General features: G+C 42.0%; 1 protein-coding gene across 4 annotated transcripts in view; it reads right to left on the bottom strand.

The window, feature by feature from the left end:
• Positions 1–12,513, bottom strand: part of GRIA3 (glutamate ionotropic receptor AMPA type subunit 3) — a 139,925-nt gene that overhangs the window by 28,858 nt on the left and 98,554 nt on the right. For all 4 annotated transcript variants that reach the window (XR_015913545.1, XM_088527570.1, XM_088527569.1 and 1 more), the window contains exon 12: positions 5,848–6,046. Coding sequence is in view for 3 of the 4 variants with exons in the window: in XM_088527570.1 (XP_088383696.1) it covers positions 5,848–6,046 (199 nt within the window). In the remaining variant the exon portion in view is untranslated. The remainder of the gene's footprint in view (positions 1–5,847; positions 6,047–12,513) is intronic.

The following is a 12,513-nucleotide window of genomic DNA, read 5'->3' on the forward strand; positions in this document are numbered from 1 at the left end:
CATACATACACATTCATCCTTTAATATTTCTGCATACACCTCCCTATGTAAAATAGGGAAAGGAGATTATGGATGAATATGATTTTAATATTTTCTGTGTTAAAATACAGTTGTAACACAGTACTTTTTCTGATTCCTTGCTGCCACATTGCTTATGAAAGATCTACATAGCTCCCATTTGGAAGCAATCTCTTTTCTGTGATGTTCTGTTCTTTAAAGTCTATACATATAATCACCTTTCAATACTTCTGTCAGCCGTTTATGGTGATCACTGGGATGCTTTGCTTTACGCCAACAACACAGAAGGCTGAAAACTACTAATCATGGTTTCATCCAAAGACAAAGGCAAGACATTTTTGTATGAATGCTATTCCACAAACGAGTCCTTCATCTTCACAAGCAAAATGTATTTTGAAATTAGAAACTAAAAAGCTTCACTGCAGATGAAACCCTTCGGGCTGCAGGCACAGGGTTCACCTTAGTGTTTTCAACAGGCTCTAATGATGATCTCAATACTGTTTGATTGCATAATATGCATAAAACTGCATGGCAGTTATTGGTTCATAATTCAAGGTTTTCCTTAACTAAACTGCTTTCTGGCAGAACTTATTTCCCCTTCCTGTCTTCACAGAACCTCACCAGAGGAAAGCCCTGAGCTCTTCAGCGTGCACCCTGTGTAATACACTTGCGCCCAGCACGTTTCCAGTCACTGTTTCCCTCCCTGTCCATTGCCCAACCTCGAGCGCTCCCAGGAGCCGGCTCCAAGGACCAGCATAACCTGCTGTGGACGGAGAGTCCCCTTGGGGCCACCACGGCAGGGTCCCTCTGTACGTGTGCCATGGGCACAGCTGCCGCGTTGCTCTCATATCCGCAGGGCCACCAAAGCCCTGTCCCCTCTGCGGACCTGCCACGTATACTCAGGACAAAGCACCAGCTGAACAGGAGGTGAGGCTTTAGGTGCCCAAAATGAGCAAAGTGGACCATCTCTGGGGCCACCCTTAGCATGGCTTACCATGTCCTTAAAACTTACATTTTTTCATATTTCTATGCAAATATGAAGTCCACAAAGGCCTCCCATCTGAGCCTGGTTTGGAAAGAATCAATTTTTGAGGAAACTGTGGAAGAGGAGTGTCAAATGTTGAATGCACTCGCTAAGGAAAAAGACAATAGTACCACCTTGTAGCAAAATTTTGTAGGAGAAATATCGATGTATCTGGCTAGGTTATCTCAAGTAACGGGAAGGAAAGCCTTTGCACAGGGGATATCACTACCATGTGCCCTGAAGTAATGCAGACTTTAGAACGTGAATTTCTACAATAACGTAAATACTTCCTAAAAATATCCAGAATTCCCAAGTGGTGCTTGCAGACCTTGCTTGACTTCTCCAGGTTTTGAACTTGAAGTCTCTTTATTGACATTGAAAGTAATGTCAAGGTCAAACACTGCCTCATACCAGTGACCATCAGTGCTGCGTGAGCATGAGCAGCTGCAACAGCAAGAAACACCATGTCCAGAGGATCTTTGGCATTTCTGCTGAAACTCCTAACAAACCTGACAATTAATTCACTTTCTGGAAGAAAAATCAGGAACTGACATCCAAACAGCAGGTAATTTCATCCAAGGCACTGCACAGCCACTGGATAGCAGAGGGTTTTTTCAGGGACAGTGTTGGCTTGACTGAAGCCATTATGAGAAAAGCAAAAAAGTCTGTGATACAGTATCAGTCTTGGGCATCTTTTTTTTTTTCTCTAATCTTTAGTTAACTACATTGGAAATGGTGTGATATGAGTTGTCTGCAATTTCCTACAAAAAGGAGAAAGAGCTAATGCAGGATCTTGCTAAATGTCACCTACCTCAATATTTAATCCTGTAAAGCATTGTTGCATTAAGGGAATTTAAAGGACACAACTGCAATTCCAGGCTTCCAGTAGACTGTGTTGGCTGGTCACTGTGTTCATCAATGACCAAGCCCCACACAGTGGATTTCACAGAATCCATTCATAAGCCTCTTAATGCAGTTTTCTGCTATCAATTAAAAGGAACCACCAATTGCTCCAATTCAGGAGCAATTTATATTTCTAAATGTCCAGAAACATACTGCTGCTTCTACCAAACTTTAAATACAGCCAAATTTACATAGGAAATACTAATCGGTTGCAAAGGTCACATCTTTCCGATATGTACATATTGGGTTCAGAAATCTATTGGAATGTGCTCTTAGACACACGCTCAGTGCTGAATTTGGACTAAATGCTACTATATCGATCCGACAAGCTGCTCAGATATGCTAACAGTTTAATTGAATGTATGAGAAGATGTTAATTCCAACATATAAACCTTTAAAACCAGCTCCCTATTTCTAATTCCTTTCTAGTATAGGCCTTTGCTAGTCTTCAAGAAAAAGAGAGAGACATTTTGCAAGCTGACACTTTTGTTAATAAATATCTAAGGAATGGATCTTTTCCTTCTCAGTATGGATGAATGGCCTCTGAAAGCCAAAAGGAAATTGATGAAATCTATTGATTACCATTTAAATGCCTTTTTAAGCTAATTAGTACAAATCTAAAATGTTTCTGAGCAGAAACAAGCAACAATCACAAAAATATACAAAGGCTTATTTGTTTTTAGATATTCTGAGGTGAAAAATGCCCTGATGAAGAGTGAGTGTGGCGAGTGAGTAGTGCCTGCTGTGAAAACGCTAAAAAAATATGCTCTGCTGCTGTTGCTTTGAGAGTAATGTTGCCCTGGCAGCATTCATCACGCATACTTGAAACAGCAGTGTTGTATTTAGCTTTGATCTACATAGCTGGGCTAGCGTCTATCTGGGAGACATTGTAATGTTTAGGGAAACAGCCAGCACTATAAAATAGGTCACTCGCTGGAATCTGCTCAGGTCTGAAGTGGCCGAATGTCATTACCATCTGTTCATGTGAAATGAGTTGCTGGTATCCGTCCAGCTCCTGGTAAGCAGGTAGGTATGCACACTGCAAAAGAAATTGTCAGAAGTGGTACTAGCTGGAGCAGAGCTGGCAGAAAGCAGCCATGGACCGAGGGCCCTGAAGCCTCCCGATATGGACAGGCAAGAACCATGGCTATGTGGAGCTCATTTACGTGAGCCCCTTCTGTGATGCATCGGGGAGCTGTTTTTCCTTGCGACCGTCAACCTGGCACCTTTCACCAGCCAACTGCAGGCACTGAGATCAATACCTGCTCAATACCTCTGCTTGAGAAACATTTTAGCTTTGTATCTCCACAAAGACATATACCCCAACAAGCATCTTTATGTATCTGTAGAAGTACAAAACCAAATTATGGTTCTTCGTGGTTCTCAATTATGGTTCTCACCTGCCTCTCACACGCCGCAGTACCGTGGGACGTGTATGGGCATAGTGTGTGGGTATATACATATGGGTATATATGTGTGGGTATTGCTCTAGCTGCTCATATAGCCATCCCTGCAGTCGTAGATGTCCTCTCTCCTAAGACATGTTTCTGCAGCATATAAGGTCCTCATGCACTCAGCCAGTTGTTGCTTGACAACAGTTAATTGCTTCTGGGGAACAGGAGGAAGAGGGTTTTCCTTTCGCAAAGGGAATAACATTACATAGCCAGAAGAATTTCAGCTTTGACTGACAAGGACCACCATGACTCCTGCTGATGCTCTAGCAGCAGGAGAAAAGAGCTAGCAGGGAGAAGAGCACCAGCACAGGGAAGTGTGAAGTGCAGAGCAAGCATGAGCTCTGCAGCAGGCGGTGAGAAACCAAGTGTCCTCTAACAGTTATTTCTAGTTTCAGCCATCATTATTATCAAGGGGCTAATAAAGACTGTACAATGAAGTATTTATGTGAACATATGCATCTACTCTAAAGCAAAGCTTTTGACCTTCTCATATCAACTCAAGACTAACTGAACAAGTTTCATGGCAGCATTATTCCATTCAAATCCATTACTCTGTGGGCAGTAATACAACTGACATTACATTGCGTTCTTTGAGAATGCCAAGGAGAGACAAGTACCACTTGATGCCCACTCTGTTGCCTACTTTGGCCCTCCCTGATAACCCGGAGCAGAGCGTGTCGTGTGCCTGCTGTTCCCAGCCTTTGTGCTCCCCATCTGGTTTTCCTCCCTGCCTCATGGAGCTGGTAGCTCCTGACAGACCATCCTCATGGAGAGCCCTGCCTGCTCCAGGAGAGTCACCGCTCAGCCCAAGACTATTAATGGCACAACAAAGTAGTCATACATTTACTAGACTTTGTATCCTTTTACAAGAAATACTCATTCCTTTGATCTCTCAGTTAAAAGGATTTCTATGTTATACCAAATTATTAAGGAAATGGAAGAAATACCATTTTTTCCTGTATTAAAGATAACCAGATATTCAAAAGATTTCACCCCCTCAAGAACACTCTAGTGACTGTAAACAGCAACAATATTTCTAATAAACTTGTGCTACCTTTTCTGACAGGTTCAGTCAGCTAATTTTTGCTGTACAGATAACACTACCCCAAGCTGCTAATTAAGCAGAACATAAAATTTTACACACTCATGTCACCCTTAACAAGGCCAGTGCTAAACTTGCCATGACTTTTTAATACAAAAATAGAGACCATTGTAACACACCAGTTACCATGGTTAATTAAGAGCCATTTCAAAACAAAACAAAACAAAAAACGATGTTTTATATAAAAACAGGACACACAAATAAGGCAGAGTATCAAAGCTTTCAAAACTACCTTTGTAATCACTTCTGGTTTTATGCTTGTTTTATGTGTGTGTGCAGACACACACATGTATGATGTTATTCATCTTACACACATCTGAGAAAGCTTCTCCAGATCTTTGGTCACCACAAACTCTAAAGCATTTGTCATTTTAAGCACATTCAAGAAGCCTTCAGCACTTAATCAGCCTACAACAGAAAGGGTCTTTTCCTTCTCCTTTTCCCTCACTTTTGCATCTGCCCAGTACGCACGATGGGCAGTTCTTGGTCTTGCAGCACTCACCACTTTTCTATATACAAAAATGTCAGTTTGAATGGCATTTGATTGGCACTAGTGATAGAAACAGAAACCTCCTAAAAGGACGTAGCATTTCAGCTAATACTTGGAAAGGCCAAAAATAAGAGCTGTTTAGGTTGCAATTTTTAGATACAGAAAATTGGTCTGAGGTCATAGCTAGAGGTTTTAATGACCCTCCTCACTGACCCTTTGTAGTTCTGCCAGTGGCTTGGCGAATGGAGAAAGAAAAGAAGAACTTAATTTTATATAACCCTCCCCCAGTTATTCAGCATTTTAGCAACCAGTTAAGATATCTAGGACACATCGTAGTCCTGGGCTGCAAAGTCCAGACCCTCCTGAGCAATGGATGCTCTGCAACAACTGCAGAAATCAATGTAAAACTAGCGACACGCGCATCTTACCCCTCCTTTGAATCCTGGCAAGCAAACACCAACATTGGGTGACATTAATGGCTGTTAGCTGGGTGAACAGGACAAGTAGGTCAAGATAGGCACTTCTAGATTTGCTAAATGTGCTAACAGCCGAATTACTGCCCAACAGACAGAGATTCTGAAACTGGTGTTAAAAAAATACTAATATCCTGCATTAGCTCTCATCGTGAGATATTTCAGGTTTCAGCAGAACTATTGATTTTGTTAAAATGCCTTTTTGATATGAAAATCTGCACTCAAGCCTGTCCTGACTGCACAACGCTGCCTTCATCAGAACAGCTATTATAGTTAAGTAGAAGCAAATGACTGAAAACCATGGTCCCCATGTATGAGGCATTTACAGTTTAGAAAAGCTCCAAGAGAGATTTAATAGAACTGCTTTAAATCATGCAACTTACTCTAAAGAACTCTTTGGTTGAGCCTGAATCCAAAGTGCCATAGGCTATTTCAGTTTGTTTAGCCAGATCCTCTGCGCTTTCTATGGGAGAAACCATCCTTTCCACAGTAAGGAAGGCAGCAAGATTAGCAGTGTAGGAAGAGATAATGATGAGAGTGAAGAACCACCAGACTCCTCCGACAATTCGCCCTGAGAGAGATCTATGGAAAAACACACATCATCAAATTGCTTTGAAGACATTCCTTGATTTTTTTTTTCCCTCATGTATAGAAACCTTTTGTCCCGATTCTCCAGGTATCTGTGACCAGGCTGACCACAAGCTAGTTCTTGACCAACTGCACCAAGACAGCAAGCTCTGAGGGTACCTCGCCTTGCCTGGTTAAACTCTCTCTACAATCTTTCAGTGAAAAAGGACAACCAATTAAGAATTAGTTCTGAGGCAAAGCCATCCTGAGGCTTGTCTGTGGGAGAGACTTTTGGGAAGGAACAAGCTCTGCTGATACCTCTGGACACAGCCTTTTCTTGAAGTCTTTTTGTCAGAAGACTTTGATTTTTTGTATGAGGCCAGCCTTTCCCCTTGGTTAGTTCTGTCTGCTGCAGCTCACCAGCACTGCTGCATCTGCAGACTGTCCAGCTTAGAAGGAATGAATGCATCTCAGGTTGCATCCCCTCTTAAAATGTAAAATGCAGTGAACTGCAAAAAGGAATATGAGCAAACATTCAAAGGAATTAAATATATCAACTGCCTCTTCTTTCTCTTCATGATCTAGCAGGAATTAGAGACTAAATCTGCACATCGATGTGAGGAGAGAGGCTGGTTTATGTTAATTAAAATTTGCATGTCTAAAACCCACAGTTCCAAGTCAAACACATTCCTGCTTTATAATTCACAGCATGACAGCAACGTAAAAAAAAAGTAGAAAGAATTATTTTTTTCTATTCACGTGTAAAAATGCAAAAGAATGAAAAAAGCCTGTGTCTAAGCATATAACCATAAAATGACTAGTCAAGAGGTCTGGATCTTGTGTTGATAAGAGCTCTTCGCTGCTTTAAAGCAACTGAGCACCATACTCAAAACACACATTTGGGGCTAAGGGATGTGAGCCCTGCTCCGCAGTGCCAGCGGGTAACCTATACTGTGCATGGAAACCCTATCGACCTGGAATCATCCCAGCAGTTGAGACAAAGACATTTCATCTCTTCGCCCTTTAGTCTTTCCTGATGTCAGTGGAAGAAGAATCAAGCCCCAAATATATTACATTCATTGAACCTGCTGAAGTCATCAATTTGTGTGAAGAAATAGAAAACAAGAGAATCTCTTACCTGTTTATCTGTTTCCTTCAAGCCCCTCAGTGCCATCCCCAGACAGTGGGTACAAGTTGTCCTACCAACAGATGGAGACAGGAAAAAAAGCAAAAGTCTCGTGACAGGCCCCCTCCCCACTCACACGGGGGATTACTTGGTAACCTGGCTAGTCTTGGCCTCAGATTGCCTGAGCCATAAAAAAATGCCATTAAATGGTTAAGAAAAAATGAAAGAAAAAAAATCTGTCCATCATCAAAGAACAAACCAATGGAAAACGCTGCCAACACAATAAAAACAGAGAGCAGTATGGAATGGGTTAGAGCCATGTGGATAAACAAACTAAGAGGCAAAACCCTATTCATTTCCATTCTCTTCTTCTCAAAAAAGTGAACCAGCAGCTCCCCCGGAAAGGGCACTAGGGACATGCTGGCAGCCCTGGACACACCATGGCAGTGGTGGCAGGGATGGCTGCGCTGAGGTGGCAGCAAGGGGCATGGCTGTCCAGGCTGCTGCAAGGCTTCGGGCAGCTTAAGGAGCAGAGCATCACCTCCCTGCCCACGAGGCAGCAACAACTTCCGCCGTGTGGACCCTGGAAAATCCATCTCCAGCGCTCCGGCCTGCATGAGCTTCCTCGGGGCAGGCCGCAGCTCACCGGCAAGCTGAAGAGACTTCCTGGCCTCTCGGGGGTCCTCCCAGGGGAGTAGAAGGTTTCCAAGTTTCAGCTTGCAGCTGAGGTGCTCACTCAAAGACGGCTACCGAAGAGGCAACTGCAGGGTTACGTAGCAGAAATAAAAATGTAAAACCCTGGAGTGAGTCGAAGAGTCTCCCAACTTCTCTTTACTGCTGTCTTTGTAGGTAGCAAAGGAGCATCCTGTGGGATCCTGCAGCTGGTTCAGATTCTTTGTGGCCAGCTCCCTCTTGGCTTTAGCTACTTTGTGAAACTCGATATCCTACAAACCAAGCGAACCTCTCTCATGGGTTGAGACCTAACTTTAGCGATCTATAAAGCACTAACTGGTGTAAGGTAGTGAAGCAGGTTACCTTTGGAGCCAATGCAGAGAAAGAGAGGGAAGAGGCACCCTCAGAACAGGATTTATCCCACTTGTTCTTTTATAGGATTAAACTGTAGCGCCCATCTCTCTCCCATGACTTTGGATGGAACCAAGCTGTCTAACAAAAAGAGCATATTGCTTTTAGATGGCTACATCAGGTGATATTCATGTCCTTTTCTTCACCGTCTCACAACACAACCTCTATTTTCTGTGTTGAGCTCCTCCCTACAGAAAGGCTGACAGTTTCAGAGCCAGGTTAAGTGGAAGTTGGGCAAGTGACAGATGTAACATCTGGCTGAATACAACAAGTATTCCTAGCATTTCCAGGTTCCTGGGGCCCTTTTGCTTTAAGTAGGTCTTGAAACAGAAAGATGAAGAAAAGACCCTTGCTGAGGTGTTGAGATAAATTTAACGGGACGATAGGAAACAAAATGTGCGTTGCAGGTACATGTGCATTCTCCCTAGGCTTTCCCTTAGGAAATGCCTTACTTGCATCTGTAACTGTCTCTTCTGCTTGCAGGACAGATGTGCTGCTGGGTTGAAGACGCGCAGGAAGACAAGCACTCTACATAGCAATGAAATCTCAGGCCCGCGTAATGCTGTAACAACAGAACGTCCATGTCGAGCTGCATGTTCACACAGCACATTGCACACAGAGCAGTGTGAGGATAACTTGCCCCAGAGATCTTGCCACCTGCACAAACCAAGTCAGACGGATACAGGGCAGAAAGTGGAGAAGAGCCATGAGGAAAGAGCTGGGCATAGCTGACTTCCTTGAAGAAGGAGGCACTGCCCTGAGGCTCCTAAGCGCAAGAGAGGGGTCTTGTTGGATGAGGACCAGAGCAGTTCTCAGAAGAGTGATGTCACTTGAAAAGAAAGCACTATAGAGTTGGTTCTCCCAGAGTTTTTCCAGTGAGCACCAAAAGGTAAAGAGCTGCCACTATGAAGCACTCTGGGCTAACATAACTATAATGTGTTAAGCACAGGATAGGGCAAAAGAAAAATGAAACAAACCACAAAGCTGACACCAAAGAAAAGAAAGACAGAAAGAGAGAGTAAAAGAACCAGAACACAGAGGAGCCTGGCCTGGCAGCCTCCCTTCCCCCCAGTCCATCTGCTGATATAGACTCCTTATACCCACTGCAGGGCTGGTGTGGAGGGACGAGGGAGAAAAAGGGTTAGTACATAAACACTGGGATGCTAATAAACGTCTAACTGCATGCTTTGTGCTGTGAACCACACAGCTGCTGTCCATTACTCAGGTTATAATTACAGAGAAATATATCACAGCTTTTGATACCAACACTTTTTATCCGATGAAGACGTACCTGTCCAAGTGTAAAGCGTTGCAATTTAAAAACGAACAACTACTACTTTATCCCAACATGCAGTTTTCCAAGTTACCTCAAGAGATCAATACGTTGCACAATATCATTTTACAGTGAATCAAGGAGTTAACGAATGAGAGGCGTAACGAACGAAGCATTGGTATAACAGAGCATTGTCTTACTGAGCACTTATCAAAACAAAGTCATAGGGCATTTTGAAAGAAAGTAAACAGGAAATGTGCATACCTTGACAGGAAATTTAAAAGGAAGCATGGAGTTAAATGAGAGCAAATTAGTAACAAGAGAAAAACAACATAGAGATTTAAATTCACATTCATTTTTCACATTCATTTCAAGACAATAACACATTCAAAACAAAATCTTATGTATTCAATAGCTTTCTACCATAAAACAGCTGTAATTTCCTATATAAATAATGAGCTTGTCTCACTATTCAATCTTTAATTGGGCTTTCAAGATCCATTTCAGGTGACTATACTGGTTTATAACCCTGAATTTTGGTGCCAAATCTGCCCGTCTAGAGCCCCTTGTTGTTCTGAAGGCCCAGGCTTGGTACCCACTACGAGCTCAGCCCTGGGCTCGTTCCCCACAGAGCCTCTCCTTCCGCCGGGGCCTCGCTGGGCCGCCAGCCTCTCCTCGTCCCTGAGACGACCCACGGCAGCAGCATCCAAAGGTCTGGCCTGAGATGCTCCGTTCTCTCATCACGGGAATCAGCCGTGGGACTTTCAGGAGCACCTCGCTGCCCAGATTGCTCTCATCTGAAAGCCCCACAGAGAGTCATTCCCATGGCCTTTAATAGGAGTCTCTCGAATCTTTTGCTGTGAAAAGAGGGATCTGTAAATACACCCTCTTAAACACCCAGCCTCACGCAATCATGTTTAGTGAAAAAACACTGTCCTTTCCATCAGCAATTAATTACTCCAGGGCCTTTATTCCATACGAACAAAGGGCAAACTGAAAATAGTTGGTCTCATACAGATTTCAAATATACTTTTGCTCAAAACAGTGTTAGAAATGTGACTGTGTTTTCTCCTGTTTCCATTTGTTGTACATATCCTACATTAAAGCAAATTTAACAATCCACTTTTGATCCATCAAAAGTGAATTTTCAACACTTGAGCTTACTAGGCAGAAAACACAGCAGCCTTTGATAGTAGAACAAAACTGCTGGAACAAATGTTGACTCCATCAAGGAAGGAACCGAACACCATCCGCTGGCTGCTATCTGATTCAGGTTAGATGACTCCTATTAAATGCAGAGAGGAGAGTATAGGGATATATCCTCTGGAATATCCGCACAGCATACTCACCGAGGAGAGATCTAACTAGTCATTAGATGTCACAGCTGTTCCACACAAAGGCAGCTGAAAGAGCCTTTCTCAGCAAGTACAAAAGTGATCTCTCCAGACTGCTTGTCGGCATCTCTCTACAAGTGCTGCACGCTCTCTTATAAGAAATGTATTCAGACAAAACTCACAATGGAAGAATGAAGCCCCTTTTAATGGCAATAAAATAGTATGAAACATTCATATAGGCAATGTACTGTGAATGGCTTAACAAAGATACGGATTCAGAATGGAATACTTGTGAACAGTCCCCTCTATGGAAAAGAAATTTCACATTAAATCAACTTAAATCAACATATCAGTCAAAGGAACAGTGTTTCTGGAATTTAAAACATTGTTGTTTTTTTTTCAGCAACAAATTATGTAACCGCCTGGAATTTGTTATCACAAAAGATAACAAAATAGCTGAACGATGTCTTCAAATGAGGGTCTTGGATTAATACTAAGCTAACAGCTACTGAGAGGTAGATACAATAACTAGGTTTACTTCCCTTTCTCGTAGCTATTTCCAAGGCACTGATCATTGCACTATTGAAAAAAATTAAAAACAGTGTATTTCCCTCTCATTATATAAGGTAGATGACTGAACTTGTCAGAGAGTCACATGAGAGCTAATAAAAATCCTATGCTCTGCTATTTACTGTCAATAAACAGACCTAGTGGAAACAGTGCAATGCCTGCAGCTTTCCATGTGATGTCCCAGTGCTTATTTCCCGGTCCTTGTATTGAGCACACACATGGTCAACAGCAATTTAAACGCTATCACTACTCATCACCTTTAACTGCAAGCAGGAAGGCACAGTTTCTTTGCAGAATTTGGGAAGAGAGCAGAAACACAGCATACAGACATGAGGAAGAGGCTAAAAGCTACAACTATGCAGTGAGGCAGCACACTGAAATGTTGCTATCTCTGCAAATACTAATGCATGGTCTTATCTAGGAAAAAAGGCTGTGTGTTATTTTATATAAATGTATACACATCAGTCGTATGTGAAATCTAATTATTGCTATCAAAACTTCTAAAGCTTACCAATAGCTTGAATCAAAAGCAGCAGGTATATGTTAGTATCTCTGAAAACCCCGGACTTCACTGTGGTTTTTCGGGGATCTGGACAGCGACTGTGAGCTTAAAGGATCATCACAAGGGCTAAAATCATGATCCTTTTTAAGAAACTTCATCCAAGTTTTCACTGATTTCAGTGAGAATACTTAAGATCTCTACCACTATATTGAATAGAAAACCTGTTAAGTTTTTGATTTAGGCAGTGGAAAAGGTACCAAACTGTGGAGATCAACAAAGTATGTTTTTACTACTCAGAAAATACCTATCTCTCTTAATTTAATTAGCAACCTTGTGAAAATGGGTATTTTTAATAATTAAGGTAGTTGTAGACTGGATTTTAAAATATTGTCATATAAAATATAAAAATATAACTCATAAAAATATAAAAATATAACTTTAGATAACTTAAAATAAAAAAATAAAACTCACTTCAACTCCATCGTTACGGAACTAGATAGCTCTACTGCTTATCAGGCACATCACCAAAGTATTACGTGGAAAGACTATATGTATATATGCATGTGTATATATTATTGAAAATACATTTGAGGT

This window comes from Tinamus guttatus, unplaced genomic scaffold (genome assembly GCF_059628265.1).
Source record: "Tinamus guttatus ecotype Peru unplaced genomic scaffold, ASM5962826v1 Tinamus_guttatus_pri_ptg000287l, whole genome shotgun sequence".
Classification (NCBI taxonomy): Eukaryota; Metazoa; Chordata; class Aves; order Tinamiformes; family Tinamidae; genus Tinamus; species Tinamus guttatus.